This window comes from Microchirus variegatus (genome assembly GCF_963457635.1).
Source record: "Microchirus variegatus genome assembly, chromosome: 6".
Lineage (NCBI taxonomy): Eukaryota > Metazoa > Chordata > Actinopteri > Pleuronectiformes > Soleidae > Microchirus > Microchirus variegatus.
In genome coordinates this window covers 14,575,295-14,593,706 of record NC_139807.1, presented here as the reverse complement: position 1 = coordinate 14,593,706, position 18,412 = coordinate 14,575,295, and the positions used below count along the sequence as shown (strand labels likewise).

At 41.1% G+C, this 18,412-nt stretch overlaps 1 protein-coding gene across 1 annotated transcript; it reads right to left on the bottom strand.

Moving 5' to 3' along the window:
- Positions 1 to 942: 942 nt before the first annotated feature.
- sh3rf2 (SH3 domain containing ring finger 2) lies at positions 943 to 17,421 on the bottom strand (the record flags this gene model as incomplete). Its single annotated transcript, XM_083891215.1, is given in 13 exon segments — positions 943 to 1,261; positions 1,370 to 1,674; positions 1,757 to 2,028; positions 2,114 to 2,382; positions 2,620 to 2,790; positions 2,934 to 3,052; positions 11,155 to 11,547; positions 11,704 to 11,778; positions 11,782 to 11,790; positions 12,541 to 12,636; positions 13,340 to 13,639; positions 16,974 to 17,366; positions 17,368 to 17,421. Coding segments are annotated over 13 exon segments (2,637 nt in total). The 3' UTR covers positions 943 to 1,080.
- Positions 17,422 to 18,412: the final 991 nt, after the last annotated feature.

The following is an 18,412-nucleotide window of genomic DNA, read 5'->3' as shown; positions in this document are numbered from 1 at the left end:
TGTATATATACATATATATGTATATATATATATATATATATTCATAAAATATGAGTAGACCATTCACATGTTTTTCTTAATTGTATATTTACATGGGGATGTACAGTAGGGCTCAAACATGTGATAGTGTTGTTGAATATTCCAGTATGTCTTGTGATAAATAAACAAATACTTCAGGATATCACTACATAAATGTCCTTCTGCTTAGGGCTCACTGTTTGTATATTGTCCCAGACAGCGAGAGGCCTTTACACAACATGAAATATGTTATTTCCATTAGGGCTGAACAATTAATCAAAACCATTCTACAGACTGAAGAAAATGTCTTTGTTTCTCACAGGTATGCACATATATCACACAGTAATCATCTTAAATGTGTTTTTCAAATGAAAATGAGAATGCTGATGTAAAAATTACCATTTCCTGATATGGCAAATTGTTTTAATCCAAAAAAAAGAAAGAAAAGAAAAGGATAATCTTAATTCCCCCTTAAAAGATTTACAACAACATTTCTTAAAACTGGATTGTTGAAATAAAATAAATAAATATCTTAACACAAATAAATGTGGAAGAAAAAACAAGAACAAATTATCTGTTAAAGAGATCATCATCATTCAGTGTTTACAGTACATACCTCAAGTAAGACACTCAGCTTCTTGTGCACTTCTGTACAGTTTATTGTCACATAACTATCACAGATATTACATTCTAATCTCTCTAAATATATTTAAATATATCTGTTTACAAAGTGGGCTTCGACAAAGGCACTCACCAATGCTTGTCACATGGGTATTAAGCAGGGAACAGTCATTCGGTGGGGTTTTGTGCAAAAATCTTTTGCGTACAGTAAACGAGACATGTGTCACAAACATGCACACATGTAGAAGAACACAAAATATTCTTTAGGAGAATTTAAGTCTTTCTCTCATATCGTACGCTCTCAGGACAAAAAAAACAAAACACCTCCTTCACAGGAGTGTCATTTGGCATTCGTAAAATGCATTTTGTTCAGCAGGTGAGACTGGTCATTTGGCAGTTTGAACGCATGGACTATAAAAATACGACAACAGTACCACAAAGTCAGCTGAGCCTCTCGAGGCCTTGAAGAACACTGCTGTGGAACAACCCTGTCTGACCATTGCTTTCCTGAGTAACCAGAATCCGTCCATCAGGTCGAGGTCTGTGGACAAGGACGAGCTCTCCTTGAAGCAGACTGAGCTCAGAGTCTGTCTGGGCTAGGTGTGATGTGATGACTCTGTGTCTGAGGGAAAAGCAAAAAAGTGCACCAGCTCAATAACAACATTTCACGTCTACTTTGCTGGTCTGATAATAAGTTATTTCTGAGAGCAAACACACAAATCAAACGCACCTGCTGGGGCTAAACTGAGCTGATACAGCAGATAATGACTGCTGTGATGATACTGGTTTCTGGAGATTTGGATTTAGGTTGGAGATGGCCGTTTCAAGGCCTTTCCGGAGCACAGGAGCTTTTCCTTCCTTGAGAATGATCCCTGGTCCATCTCTTCCCAGAGTGAGCGATGGCGCCCAGACTTCTAAAAGAGGAGGACCTGCTTGAGCGCTGGTGGAGATCTGATTTCCTGAGGACCAGGAGGAGGCCCAAGGACTCGCAGGAGGGGAATCTCCATCCGTGACGAACCGCACTGACTTTGCAGGCTATGGAAATTAAGCATTAATTGTTAACGTCATCAGTGTATGAATGCACCAATGCATTCACGAGACATCTGTGTAGCATTACCTTTTCCGTATTGTTCTTGTGTGAAGCAGGACGGACTAAAATTGACTGAGGCCCAATGCTCGGCTGTCGTTCATGCTGAGCGGTCGCCTCATGTGAAGCAGTGAAGTCCCTGTCCTTCAGGACTGCAGCAGCAGAGGGCGCTGTTGGCTCAGTCATCCAGCCAAGTGGTCTGCCAGAATTGGACAGGATGCTTTTGTGGCTCTTCTTCTGTATGGCAGGTGAGTAGCCGGATTCCTGAACTTGTGCAAAGTGCTGTGAGTTCGAGAGGACATCTAAAGAGGACGTATAAGAGAAAATGCTTAGAGTCTAAAAAAAGAAGAAATGAACCTGGTGCAGATGACAATTTTTTACACTGACCTCTGTGAGGGTTAAAGAGTCGCCTCACAGTGTCCCAACCTTGTGCTCGACCATAGGAAGACAGTTTTCCAGCGCCAGTGGATGACATTGCATGATGTGCTCCATTTGCCACAGATGGGATCCGTCCTGTTGAGTGTATTGCTCCATCAATGCTCTGAGTCGGGACCACAGCAGGAATCTTGGCAGAAGAAGTGGGTTTCTTCCCAGCTACCATGTTGTACTGTGAGGATGCATTCGCTGCTTTTGTCTCCAGAAGTCTGGCTGAGGTTCTGCAGTGAGGAGGCACAAAACTGAACTTCAGGTTTCAATATCATGTGCGTGATATTGTAAAACAAAAAAACAAAAAAAAGTGAACCAGGGGGCTGTTACACAGAGTTTTATACCAATTTATTGGATAACTGAAATGTGTTCCGAAGGACATGTCGTCCTGCCCGCATTAAATTACTGAGTGCATCCAAATATCATTTACCTCCCACTCTCTGCAGTCAGGGAACACAGTCTCTCACCTGAGCACTGGCGTGATGTAGTTGCTGGGCAAAATTCCCACTTTGCCCGTTCTGAGCGATAACCCACGCAACCAGCCTTCTTTAAACTTTCCGTACACTCCCACCATCTCTCCTTTCCTCAGCTCCAGCTCCTCTTGCCGCCGCGGTTTGTAGGAGTAGAGGACGGCACACCTGAGGAGTCAAACAAAGACCGTCAATGTTACTTTTTTACGACCACACTGTAATATACCGTGTTCCCTTTTCTGTTCATATGTTACAGCTGCGTGACCCTACGGGGTCACACAATTAGTATAATGTTTAAAATGGTGACTCACACACTGATGGAGAGCTGTTGTGTGGAGGTGTTTTTACTGTCCGCGGAGGCAGAGGACATCTGAGGATTTACCAGGGCCATAGAAATGGTGGGTGAAGTCTCACTGGTCATCTTCTCTCTCTGTTATGGGACAGATTCACAATGAGCATAAAATGGAATTCATGAATTTATAAAGAACGGAAAAATGGAAACAAGAGTCTACTGCCACTCAGCTGGTTATTATTCTGAGCATGTCCATGCTCTTTGTGTCTCATGTCAGCATGCTAGCAGTTGCTAATACAAATTACAACTGAGGCTGATGTGAACTTGATTAATTCTGTATATAGTGAATTCATTTATTTTTAGGGGGTTTTATTTGCCTTTCAGCTGCTCACCACAGGGGATGAGCCACACATTTGATTTGGCAGAGATGTTTATGCTTGATGCCATTATCCCAAGCAGGGAAGCTGGTGCCAATAAAGAGCGTCCAATTAACAATGAGCAATGGGTATTGGGTACCTTGCTGAGGGGTTCCCCAGCCCTCGATCCTGCAGGGACTCGAACCGACTCGAATTGTAAGACAATTAAAAGTGCTGCACAAATACATTTGGATTTGAGGGTTGCCAGTTCGAGACCCTGCAGGGGACTTACAATTAAAATGTGATGGTGTCGATTTTCACGGGCTTCTCTGGTTTCCTCCCACAGTCCAAAAAAAGGCAAAACAGAATAAGTGCCCCCCTTAGGATGAAGAAACCCCCCGCCACCACACAGCTATAAATAGTATAATTTGTCTATAAAATTGTTATAAGTACATCTCTGCATAACATTGTATGCTTATTATCATTAAAGAAAACAAAATATAGATAAACTTACAACAAAGAATAACTTTATTAACATTGTTTTTAGTCTGTAAGAGAAAATATTTAAATTGCATCAATTTGTGGATTTGGATGTGCAATTATACTTTATTTTAGTACAGCAAAAACGGCATGTTCCCCTGGAGTCACATGCGCCCCCCTCAGGGGGGGCCCGCCCCACTATTTGAAAAGGACTGTGCTAGAGGAAAAGTAATGTAAGTCCATCATTATGGCCACCAGAGGATAATGAATAGTAGAGAAAACTTGATTTGTGTAATTCAGACTGCAGAAGTCTCATATTAACTTCAGACTTCAGTAAATTGGTGGGAGTATGAAAAGTACACTATTTCATAAAGGAATATGTATACTGGTTAAGGCTAGAATTCACTATAAGGATATTAAGGAACTGGTCCCACACTTTCTCATGATGCCAGCTCCATTAATCAACATATTTGACTAACATTTGCCTCTTTATACATCAGTTTCTCTGCTTAAGGCTAAGAAACTGTGACAGGCTTAAAGCCAGCAGTCTGTGAGTCAGGTCTAGTGCAGGGAGTGACACCAAGGCTGTTGATGACACAGTATGAGGTTTCAAAGATTTAATTGTTCTTTCATTTAGATTTATACTGAATGATTTCATTTTCTTTTCAGACCAAACAAACTGTCATCATTACAGAGAAGTGGAAATAACCTTCCCAGTGTCTGTTAACTCCTTAATGATGTCCACAGATGCATGACGCTATTTACAGCACAACTACACAAACTGCTACTGAAAAGCATTAACGCTGGCCCGTGGGCATGTGCTTCCCTGGATACAGTACTGTGTATCCCTGGATCTTGAAGCTCTCCCACCATTAAGCTGCACTGTATTCACACTGTAACTCCAAGAAACACAAAGAGCCATAATTAGAATGCAGCCATTGCTTTACAGTAGGCCTCACAGGCCTGCTGATAAAAGACTGAAGTAAAAAGTGCACATGCAGTTGAGATGCTGTTAGGACTGTATGCCCCGAAGAAAAAACAGCGTTTTATGTCATACAGGAGAATGGATGTATAAGCTTCATTCTTTGAGTTATACATGTGCAGTGGATCACTATCGTAACAGGAAAGCACAGCCGGTTCTTAGAATATGTTTTATAATGCAAGGAAAAAGCTAAACATATTTCCTCATGTCTTACATTATGAAATATCATATCTCTCATATCTATGTGGCCTATTTCTTGTCCTGATTTGTGTCAAGATAAAAAGAGCCTACCCTACCCAGCAGTGGTAGTATTATTATTCACATAAAGACAGTAACTTCTAATAAAAATGATAGCGTAAAATTATGATTGTTGTTCCACTGTCATTTACAGGTGGTAAAATGTCTCTTTTCCAAAGATGACCTTGTATCAGAATTCCAACACCTTTGGCATAACAAATGAAACAGACCCTAACACCCATTAATATCAGATATTTTAACCAGTTTTATGATATTTTAAGTCGGCAACACTTATTTTAAAATATACATTTAAGATTAGAAAAATGCGACCTGAAAAGTTTGTATTTAAAGGTGCCATATGTAAGAATGTGGCCAAAAACTGTTACTACATTCAAATTCAAAATACCGAGGTCTTTTAGGTTTCGTTTTCTGACGTAACTGGCAACCCGTAGTTGCTCGGCAGCTGAGACTACACAGACTGCAATTATTGGTAGACGGCGGTAGGTGGCGCCACATGCCAAAACATGATTTCAAAACATAAACATGATTTGCAGTCTGTAAAATATTTTTTTAATGCAAATATTTTGTCTGTACTGTTGTTGTTGGTGAGTTAAGTTTGTTATATGAACATTATTCCTGAGTCTCTGTGACATATTAGGAGGATTTTATGGCCAGTTGCTTTGCATTTATTACATAATGCACCTTTAAAAACATATTTGTTAGCAGTACTGGGCTATGGTAAAACTATGGTGAGTGTGGAACTCAAACATAAAAATAAATGGTGTTGTTGGACAGACATTATAGCCAATGTTATTAGTGAGACATAAAGTGAAAACGTGCCTGAATTAATTACTCATGTCATGACTGTACAGCCTTGGTCTAATTTGACTAGCGAGGCTGAAATTGGCTGTGATTCTGCGACACATCACATTATGTCACTGCTCTCTATTAAATACCTGCATTAGGCTCATTTGAAATGATCCAGCTGTGTGCTGAGTGCTGGTTCTCCCAAGTGTCCCCCAATTAAAACGTGATGGTTCCTTTCAGATTTTTGATTTAGTTCAGACTCACGGTGCCACTAAGCTGACATCAGCATAGCTATTAATATTATAATAATAGACATTTCCTGCCTCTACATTTGACCTGTGACCTGAAAAATGACAGTGAACAAATTCATTCCAAAATTAAACTTACATTGTTTGTTGTATTTGAATATATTAGAAGACACTTGCCACATGACAGATGATACAGGATACACTTGCAACCTGTGCTCCTGCTCTTCTCTTCTCTGTGCATTAAAGTGTTTTCTCACTAACATGCAAATACAATGCCAACCCAAGTGCAGACCAGTACCAAAATGACATGTACAATATCTCATGGACCACTAGGAATATTTAAGGCAGACTATGGGAATTGTAGAATTGTTGTCTCAGCTGGTTCACCTGCATGTTTGTGCTTTATGGGAAGAACATGTAGAGCAGAGTACTCAGCAAATGGCAATGAGTAGTCATGATCCATTATCCCTCTTCATCATGATATTCAGGCTGCCTGGATTTATTTTGATTTTATGGCTGTTGAATTGTCAATGTTCAATGAGTGAGTGCTTCAGCTCCCTTTTTTCCAAGATAACTTTCAATTTCAATTTCTGGCAGTCATTCAACCGTTTAGGAATTATGGTACCGAGAAGCTGACGTCACAAACGTGTGACGCACTGGTGAATCTTGTCTGTGATTGGAAGTCCTGAGGGCCTACTGTAATGACATGTACATGTATATGGGCTTAAAGCTCTATATCCATCCATCCATCTTCTACCACTTTATCCTCCACATGAGGGTCACAGATTGTGCCAATCTCAGCCGACAGGGGTGTATAAAGGCAGTGTGTACACCATAGTAATACGTAATTTTCGAAATATCACGAATACGGTCTAAGAGTTATGGTAATGAGAAGTATGCAGTATGCCAAATCCTGTCTGCGTCGACGGACAAAATGAAAATGTAAATAAAAGAAAAAGCAAACCAAAACAATATCTGCAGATACCGATATCGTGGCGATAATTTTGTGCATCCCTGCCCTGAATAGAAAAATGGATTTCTATGGATCTAAAATATTTTTGGCTAATGTAAGTACGCCACTCGATTAAATACCATTTGTAATTGAAAATAATTGAATGCAGAAATGTTATTTGCAGTAACCTGTGTTGTGTATGTATTATGATTAGGATTCTATAATTTGCCTTTGGCTAATTTCCATGTTAATTTAGCTCTGACATAACTATGCCAATAGTCACACTAATACGCATTATTTCCTCCACAGTTGGTGGGAAGCTGCACCTCTCTGTCCAACAGCCCAGCCAGAGGTGAGGGCTGATGAATGCAGCTCTAAGAATAGCGTGCATGCTGGTTTGGTCAGCGGGGAACTTCACCGCTGGTTTGAGGACGAAGCCCCCGTGCGTCTTTAAAAATGGATGCGCCTGGTTCGTCTGCTATTGCTGGCACTGATGTGAGAGTGTGAGCGTTACCTGCTTAGTGAAGAGGAAGGAGTTTGAGGGCATAGAAAAGAAGGGGAGGGTGTTATGTAACCAACTTCACCAGTGACTCATCAGCATCAGAATAAGAGAGATAAGCAGACACACTGAGGGACTCTCCAATCCTCCCACACCAGCTCTTATTTTGCCTCCTTCATTCGACTTATTCTGTTTTGCCTTTTAGCAGGTCACACATGTTTTCTGGTTCTCTTCCCAGATTTACACCATCTTTGTTTTCAACACTTCATCTCACCTTTTCCTCTTCCTGTCTTATCTTTGCCTTTTCCTACTTTTTTCTAAATCTTGTCATCAGGTCTGCCGTGCCTTCCTTCCTCTCGTGGTTTTTTTTTGAGCTACGTGAGGTTCGGCATTTTATTTTGTGAAATGGTGAAATGTATAACAGCAACGACATTAGAAATGAATCAAAGGAAATGATTATCTCAGTAGGCAGGGAACTTGGCAGCAGGATAGACTGTGTCATTAAGCCCTGCAGAGGTTTTTATGTTGACACTAGCACTCGTTGGCAACGACTGGATTTCACAATGGTTTGTGATACAGATTTTACGGTAACTGAATGGCAACAGTTCAAATTTGGTTAAAGGTTCAGCGTTTTAGCATCACAACACAAAAAGATGTTAAGTTTGTCCACTAAAAACATGGTGGTCCAAAGTGGGGGACTCCACAGAGCTGATCCGGCTCCTGATATACACAGGTTAATTCTGGGGTAATGAAAATGGTAAATAGTCTGGATTTATATCGTAATTTTTTAGTCTTGATGACCACTCAAAGCTGCTTTACACTACAGTTTTGCCATTCACACCCATTCACACCCATTCACTCACCCATCTGTGTGCAGCACATTTTCTATCACTCATCTTTCATACCCATTCACATGCTGCCAGCACAGCCGCCTGGAGCAACATGGGGTTAAGTGTCTTGCCCAAGGACACATCGGCATGTAGGCTAGTGGAGCCGGGAATCAAACCGACAACCTTCAAGTTGAAAGACTACTCGCTCTACCACTGAGCTACCGTTGCCCAAAAGCAACAATCTACACCAGGGAGAAATCTCATTCGATCTCATTTTCACTGAGGGCCACATCAGCATAATGGTTAACCTCAAAGGGCCAGATGTAAATGTCGTAAAGAATAAATGTAACCCAATATAATGTAAAATAAAGGTAACTACTCCGTAAACTTTCTGTATTTATTACTTATTCAATTTCACTCGTCACATGATGCATATACAATGATAAACTGCGATCTAGTAGCGGTGCCATCACTTTGCGGGTAACACAATCGCTATGTATTGTGGGAAATGTAGTTTATGGTCAACGCACGACTTAAAGCAGCATAGACCTATTTTAACACAGATTTTTAAGACCAATGAATCACTCACGGGCCGCATAAAATGGCGTGGCGGGCCACATCTGGCCCCCGGGCCTTGAGTTTGACACGTGATCTACACAATCGCTCATACACAAATAAGTATAATTATTGTATCTTTAATACTTTCACCTAAATTTGACATGCTGTGCCTTTGAAAACCTTTAAGGCTGAATGATCAGAGCTAAATAAATGATTTAGTGATACTGAATGATGTTTCACTGAACATTACTACGCTGCTATTACCGTATGTAAACTGTTGCCATGGATGCTGCAACAGGTTAGGAGAAGCAGGCAATTAGCTGGTCCCTGAGCTGAGAGAGGCTCCCTGAGAATAATGATTACACTACTCCACAACCACAACAATCTTGTGAGAACACCCTGAAATTGTTTGACTGACTGTGTACGGATCATGTTGCAATGTCAGTGGAAAACCCCTCTGACTAGAGCCCAATGCTACTCCGCAAGTCCCATTTGACTGGATGCCCTTAAGTTCTACAGAAACACAGCAGCTTCACAACGTCTTTGTCTGATTTACACAACATTTTTTAAAAAGGACAACATTGTCATTCATCACACATTATGTAAGGTAGTCTCATAAATGATGCAGCAGGTGTTTAAGAGTGAATTATTTAGTCAGTGTTAGTGTCTGTCGCGCTCATGTGGTAGACTAAAGGTGCTGTTTATTAATGGTGCAAAAAGAGCTACACCACTTTGACCAAAAACTGTAGTGGATGATTAAATCCAGAAGAGGGCAGTTGAGCAACATTACCCCTGCAAACTAACTAAAACACTACAGAAGAAGAAATCAAGCTCAATCATGATCATGTTGGTGTTTGGTCATATCTCTGCTGTCTGAGGCCTTTTTTTTAACAAACCTTGCTTTGAACTACCTTCTGCAGTCTCGCCTAACATTACCTCTTCACTAATCGCACGGCTTGTTAGTCACTTTAGTTCCCATGCACAGTTAAGTAGAGCTGAAACAATTAATCGATTACTGAATTAATCGTCAACTATTTTGACAATCGGTTTGAAGCCTTTTTCATGATTAAAAGAAGATTTATGATTAGCTTCTTAAATGTGAATATTCTCTTCGTTTCTTTGCTCGCCATAACAAAGAAATCATTAAAACTGAATCATTTTGGTTTGTGTACAAAACAAGACATTCGAGAACATCATAATTTCCAGGTTTGACAAACTTCTGGCTTTTCTGCCATTTTATGGATCGTCAGATTAATCGATTACGAAAATAATCGTTAGTTGCAGCTCTACAGTTAAGCACAACTACGCCGTTCAGTTGGACAACTGCCAACTGACTCAATTTGTTAAATGAAGTGTGTCTTCATGTGGCACACTAGGTGGCACTACACCTCCTTTCACATAGTTATTCCAAGTCTTATATCACATTTTTTAAGCTGACAGAGCATATAAATTGGTCCCTTATCAGTCCAACTGATGTACTTCATTTTGCCATGTTTTGGTTGCTGTTGTCCTCTTCTCTGTACCTGTGTCTTCTATATTTATCGCTATTAGTCTGGGGTGGGTACAGTCAGACTAACATAAGTTTGGTTGTAGTCGGCCTATCACAATCATTAGTTTTTTCTAATGGTATATGCACATATGGTTACGTACAAAGGCAAAATGTATCTGATGAGTCTTGTAGGACTGAATGTTGCATACTGCATCTTTAAAAGTGAGCTAATTTTTCCACAGTGCTTAAAGACAAAGGTAGTTAATGAAATCATCTGTGATTCACACATAGTTCAATGACTGTGATACAACTTCCTTCAAATACTTAAGAGAAGAATAAAAAAAGGTACACACTTCCTCATAAAGTGCTCTTAATTTCTGAGAGGAAACCCTGGCTCCTGTCCCAAGTCTCATGATTAAGGACCTTTCAAAGTTTCAGTCCACACACCTTCAGTCGTGTAATATCCAGCCCTTTCCCACATCTGTGTTTTCTTAATGAGACACACTTAGCTTAGCACAGGCCAACACAAGGGCGATGCCTCTCTCTCTCTTTCATTCCTGAAGCTTCATGTCATGGTTCCCCTCCCTTTACCCCAGGGGACAATTTGATCATTTTGTGACTCAAATAAAAACAACTATTACTACACAGCCTTCTGCTAACCACATGTTTTCTGTTAAAGAAAAACCACTGCAAACAAAAACAAAGCCAGCTGAGCTCCAAGATTATGAAACTATACAAACTTTATCACATCAGTACAGCACACATTACAAGACACGCATATCTATGTCTGCCAGTGACTCACCTGTGACAGGTGTCTGTGTGTGCTGTCAGAGTGGCGTCTGATTCGGTGAGAGTTCACCCTGGAGGGGTGAGAGTGGCTGCGAGTGGCAGAGGGCGCGAACAGACGCTGCGGCTGAGCCTGATGACTGAAGTTGTGACTGTTGTTCGTCTCTCCCTTGGATATCTGATATAAGTTGCTGTTGCTGGCTATGGGCTGTTTCCTCTGGCTGGAGATGGCCAAAGCATTGATGATGGGCGTCTTAGCTGGGACTTGAGACACTCCGTAATGGGTGGTCCTATTGGATGAGTCAGTGGCCTTCTCTTTGCCCCCTTTCCCAGTTCGATGGTGAAATTCTGCTGAGTCACTCACCCTCCGACTCTTTCCCTCCAGGAATTTGGCAGCCACTGAGATTGGCTGAAGGAGATGAATACACAAACAGAAACCTCAGTGGAAAATGGGACACATCCTAAATCAGAAGAGAAGTTGCTCCTACCTGCTACTAGCACCTATCAACCCGCCGATCAGCCAGACGTCTGTCTAAATACACCCACTTATCACCAATCCACTCACCCCTACAACTTGTTGGACAGGCAGGAAGACAGGAGAATAAGTGCCAGCCAATAAGAGAGGAAGGGTTGACTGGTGCTAGGAGAGGAGCTGCACAAACAGACAGGCATGGCGGGGTTAATGCTTTCACTCCCCACAGTGATGTGATGTTATGCCACCCAAGCAGAGAAAGCATTAATGTGTCTTTACGCCTGGCTGCACGACACGAGGAGAGGCGGGCTCAGAAAGGAGAGGGGAGGAAAGTAGAGGATGAAAGAATAGAGAGTACAGAGGTAAAAAAAGATAAAGAGCATCACTGAGGCGGGGCTTTAGGGAAAGAAATGGCTGCACGGGAGGTGAAAGGAGGCATAAGAGGAGGAGAAGACCAAGGACAGCAGGGGGAATAATGAGTGAAAACTCCAGACGACAGGTGACAAAAGTGAGCAGGAGGTGAATGAGGCGCCACATTACACCCACTGTAAGACCAAATAGTTTTTCCCAGCATGGATGAAGTTAATTCCTGGAGGCAGACTGCACAGAGGAAAACCAGTGACAAACACATAGATAAGCAAGCTCTGCAAGCTAAGCCACACAGTCACAGACTAATGAGCAGTTGCAAACACAGCAGGGCTTCACAAATTAGCGCTCTGCCTCAGCACTTGGCAACACGAGAGCGATATTTGGGGATGAATCAAAGATTTGAGGACGAAGAGCCCCCAATCCTGACCTAGAAATAATGGCATACGGCAACAAAACTACCTGAGTGCCAAACAGCAAGTTGTCAACCTTGAACACACTGAAAAGGCCACATTCAAAAATGAAGTAAGGAAGGAATAAAGAAGAGAGAAGAAGAGCGCTCACCTCTGTAAACTGCAGAGGGCAGATTCCAACTTTGTCCCAGAGTTTGGCTTCGATCCAGTATTCATCCACCCGTCTGATGACAGTAAGGACGTCTCCCTGTTCACCAGAAGTGAGTAATGGACACACAGAGACAGAGAGACTTAGGGAAAGTTGTGGAAAAAGTGAGAGACAGAGAAACCGTGGAGGGGAAAGTCAGGAGGTCGTGAGAGAGTTGGCTTGCCCTGGAGACTGAGCACTCCACTCAGAAACTGTCCGATCCCTGTATCTCCCTCCCTTTCTCTCTCAACTCTCTTTGTGTCTGCAGGCCCAGTCCTCTCTGCAGCCACCCTCACTCTAAAAACCATTTGACCATCTGCATTAAAAAAAAAAAAAAAAAAAAGGTGAGCTCAAGTGTGCTTTAATGGAGAACACGCAAGTGCAGAAGCCCTTATATAATAGCCTCAGAAATCCTTCAGGGTAAAACCACTGTAACAAGGATCTGAAGCTCCAGCTCGACTTAGTACAACTGGGAGCTGCGCTGCACAACATCATGATCTACTTCAAGTGTTTGTCTGAAAAAGACGAAGCATTGATCAACATTAACATCGCCAAAATGATGCACTAGAGCGATCACATAATGAGCAACACTTGTATACTTTATTCTTCCCCTTGCTTAGTTTATCATTTTATTATTCCCTGAAGGCTTTGCTCGGAAACTCGAAGCGGGTTATTTAACAGTTCAAGTGTACAAATGCAAGTGACTAAAGCAAATGGAAATGAGGCTTTCCACCGCATTAATTCAGCACTTTGAGAGTCAGACCTTGACGAAGCTGAGACAATATTTACTGTCTTCCAGATTCATCTCTTCTGGATTAAAGTTGCACAGCGCCCTGCGGAGAGCCAGTGGTTGGGACTGTTGCAGGAGCTGCAGCTGAAGTGTCTGGTTGACGGCCTGCTGCGTGCTGACAGGGACGGTCACGCTGCTGCCAACGTCACCAACGTTTACTTGGTGCCAGTCGTCGTCCACTTTGTGCTTTGGGGCGATACCGTTTTCGTGCGCGACGACCAGCTTTCCGGCCGGATCGCCTCGCTGGTTTCTCATGGAAGCTCTGAGAGAAAGCTGAGAGTAGACAGAAAACAGGCATCAGTCAGCGCGAGTGTGTCCGATAACTGTAACAATAACAGAGACAGTTAAGTCCCTCTAGTCTGTAATGTCTTTATAAGATGATAACGTTCTTTATACAGAGGTGAGTGTTTAGAGAAACAACAGTATTTATGGGTTTATATAATCCAAAATCCACTTTTGTATACATATTATGTGCTCCTGCATTGTCTAGTCGCTGTATAATATTTTTTGTTTCATTTTCGTAGTGTTTCAAAAAGTCATGTAAAATAACATGGTCGCGGGCCGCGGTTGCATAGTCACTGTTAGCAGCGAGACGCCATGTTTCTACCGGAGCCTGTAAGGACAAACGCGAGAGAACGAATCAAGCGTCGCTTCACTTTTAGTGGAAGTCCCGCCTCCACTCTCTCCGCTTCGTCTGCTACGGCCGCGGTAGCTCGCCCTCTCCCTCGCCTCATGAACCTCATCTGCTGACACGGAGAAAGACAACGAGGACGACATTTGACCGACTGAGGATACAGTATCGCTCAGGGAAGGGAGGGGGTGAGCAGAGGAGCAGTTCTTTGTTGTAAATTTCAACTTGCCTCTAGATGTCACTATAAACTACTTACTTCACCTTTAAGTCACTTTAGCGTTTAAGATAGCACAATTTTTAATAAACTTTAAGAAAATCATCAGCTTAAAGATATTTTCAAGTACTGAATCAGACAACAAGCACAAGCATCTTTTACAACTTGTTTGATATTTCATATAATGAAAGTCTTTGCCAACAGCAATGAACATCTAAGTCAGCTATAATATAATATTATCACAGTTTATAATCCATGAATGCAGTCGCTTCCGGGTGAATCATTAGCTACAGAAAACAAACGAACATGCTCACTTTTGAACTTGTAATAACCTCTTTTTTTGTTTCCAGTTTCACTGAAGACGATGGATGGAAAAACATTCTAAAAGGTCATGAAGGGGCTTCGCATCATTAATTAGACTGAAGGTTTGTAGGAATTGAAACCAGTCTGCAAATTAAAAAAAATATATATGAGTCTGATTAAGTGTCTGCATCAACCTCAGTTCTCGCCTGTTACTCATCAGACTCATCACCGTATACGGTGTGATTTGCATATCAAGTTCATTTTTATTTTAAAACCAATTCAAAACAGTTAAGATGAACCGAGTCTTTTCAAAGTGCAGGTTTCTGTAGTGTCTATCATCACAAAGTCTCTCTGTCATGAACTGTGTCTGATATAATAAATGTATTTGTTTATGCAGAGAGGCCTCTGTGTTCTATATTCTTTCAAAACTGTCTTTAAAACTCATCTGTTTAATACAATTACAATTATTTTAACACATACAAAACACTCACTCCTCTCTACTTACTACTCGTTTTGTTTAACGAAAACGTGTATATTTGTATGACAGTGACAAATACAAATGTATATTTTAAAATAGATGTTTCAATTAAAGAGTTATACCGAGACACTTCCTGATGATAATATAGATTTGGAAGTCAGTGATAATGAACATTAATAAGTGTTATAGGCACAATATACAGAGGCTATAATAAACTGGAGTGTATTCCTTTGTGTGATGTGACATTAATGTGGTAAATAAAATTACAGTCCCATGCCTCATTAGTCAGCATTTTAATGTATCTGTTTTTGTCATATTTGACACTGGTATCACAGTAAACATGAGTGACTCTAACTGTGTTTTGTCTTTTATTAAAGGTGCATTATGTAATAAATCTAAAGCAACTGGCCATAAAATCCTCCTAATATGTCACAGAGACTCAGGAATAATATTCATATAACAAAATGAACTCACCAACAACAACAGTACAGACAAAATATTTGCATTAAAAAAACATCTTTTGCAGACTGCAAATCAAGTTTATGTTTTGAAATCATGTTTTGGTAATGTGGCGCCACCTACCGCCGTCTACCAATCATTGCAGTCAGTAGAGTCTCAGCTGCCGAGCAACCACGGGTTGCCAGTTATGTCAGAAATCGAAACCTAAAAGACGTCTGTATTTTGAATTTGAATGTAGTAACTGTTTTTGGCCACATTCTTACATATGGCACCTTTAATCTTACACCTACATATAGACACTGTTTATCACATTATTAAGTATTTTCAGTAATTATTTAACAATATAAATTAGCATTGTACTGCAAAAAATGACTGCTGGATTTCCATAATTGTTTGTTATGTTTGCAGTGAATTGTTTTATTTTTTTTTAACAGGTATTGCAAGGGTTAGAGCCATATAGAAGTGGTGTTTGTATCATATGAAGCCCGTTTGAAACATTTTGTAAGTAAATTATAGGTAAAATATTATTCACTTCTATTTTGTGGCATTTGGTCATTATATTTAGCACTTTACATTTGTATTCTTTTATATCTCCTTTAATTGTCCTGCTGTTGTAAATTAATTGAGGTAAAATGTGATTTCCCTCATTGGGCTTCACCTGTGGAGCAGGACAATGAGAAACAGTTTTGTGAATGTAACCGTAACTATAGTGTCTCGTCACATATACGTCGTGTGATAGTTTTTTTTGTTAATAGAGCTGTTTTATTTTTGTAACTGACGACTTTGTGGAATAAATGTCCAGGATGCCAGTTTCACATCAGTCTGGCCTTTTCCATCGGATTTAACGAGTCAGAAACTTCACATCCTGCAAGAGCGGCGAGGAAGGTTTTACAGCGACACTAAATGCTGTGATATCTAATCTTCGGCATTTTTATTAGCAAGACTTAACCCACCGTTTCTACGTTTTGGGGACGATACAGGAGCAAATTGGTTATTTTAAAAGGAAGTTTTAGAAATAGTTAAAAGGAATTAAAACCTCAATCAACATTTAATGAAAAGGTATCACCTGCTATCAATATTGTAAATATTGATAATATTTAAATACTAAATCGTCACGTGAAGTTACTTTTTTGATTAACTGTGAGTGATTTACACATGCGTGAGTCTCCAGAAGTTTAAATTGTGATTATCTTATGGCATTTTAGTGTTTTGTTCTTTTTTTTCTTGTTTTTTTCTGTTTACTTAGGAATATTTACACGTACGCACACCTGTATGTATGTATACATGTAAACATACCTGTGTGTCAGTATGTGTACATGTAAATACATCCTGTATGTTTATCTTTTCTGTATGTGAGCACTTTTGATTATTGGACCTTAAAAATACTAATACAAAAATGTTGTATACTGGGTTTTAAAGAAACAGATATGAACAGTGTGAGTTGACGCCTTTACAATCAGTAAATGTCACGTGACATATTCTAGACAAACAAATGATTATAAGTGCTGGGTTGGGCACTGACCTCACTGTACCCTTGTGTCTCCCTGTGTTGACCCTCCTGCTGCTGCTGTTGTTGTTGTTGTTGTTGACCCTCCCTGACTGTGGGGATGCTTCTTGCCAAAGGCACTGCATAGCGGCCGCTCTGTCTGTTGTTGCTGGGCCCCGTGGAGCCCTGGAGCCCCTCCAGGAGCCGCACCAGCAGGAGGTTTGCAGGGAGCTCTTCCACCGTCCTGGCTGGGACGGAGGCACCACACTCTGGGCAGAGCAGCTGGGAGTGCTCTGCCTCCTGCCTCTGCAGGCAGGGCATGCAGAAGGTGTGCTGGCACGGCAGGACCTTGGCTGACACATCCAGCTGCTCCCAACACAGAGGACACTCCAGTAATGTCATCAGAGACAGCTCCTCCATTTTAAATGGGGCCACCTCTGTGTGAGACTATGGCCTCTGGTGCATGAGAAACACTGTAAACCATACTGGAAGGAGAGAGGACATCAGTCAGGACTTTGAAAGTGAATGAGTCCCAACATCACTGACCAAAGTCCTCCCGTATATAAGAACAATGTTTTTAATACTAATACTTTAAACACGTATGGTGCTGGAGACACTGAGAGAAAGCACTTCGTAGTAAACAACACAGTCGCGCGCTCAGGCTACAGGTGTCATGCGCTCACCTGGCGGCACAGGTAAGACAGTCCCTCAGAAGCAGGAAATATCCACACATACTGTCCGACCATAACACAGTCGAACCTTCGTGTCTCAATAACACAGTGGTTCCGTACTCACGTGTGTTTCTGACAGCAGCCACAGACACAGGTCCTTGAAACTCCGATCAGGAAACGACTGGATTTTGCCCCGCTGTCGCCATGACGCAGCGTCCCGTGTTCTCTGCGCGTATGACGCACAGCTGGCGTGTTTTTTTCTTTTTTTTCTTTCTCTCTCTCTCTTCTCACAGTAACGCCAATACAAGTTCACTCTTCCTCTGTGTTTACGACGCTCAGAAAAAAACCACTTGTAGAAAGCAGAGGTGGAAGGAAAAGGTAAAGTATGTCGCGTCCCAACCTCAGCTCGGCACATTCATGAAAGGAAATGTATCAGGTTTCAGTGTCCGACCCACTTTAACCCTTGACAGCTGATCCGCTCTTGTTCTGACGGCGCTGTTCAATAATTAAGGACACAATAAGTCAGGAATGTGATTTAATCAATAAAGGCTTGCAGAATAATAGTACAAATATTGACTAATGAAGAAAAAACATGATATTTGTTTACCAATTTCTAATTTCTAAGGTTTTTGAGTGTCATTATGCATCATGCATGTTTCATGTCCAACACTTTTATTGGTTATATTCTACATTTATTTCCCCCTTGTAAACTCGTTTTTATATTGGTTCAACTGAGCAGAATAAGGGAAAATCATGAATACAGCTGCATGAGCAAAGTAATGTGACATGGTCTCCCTCTGCTGG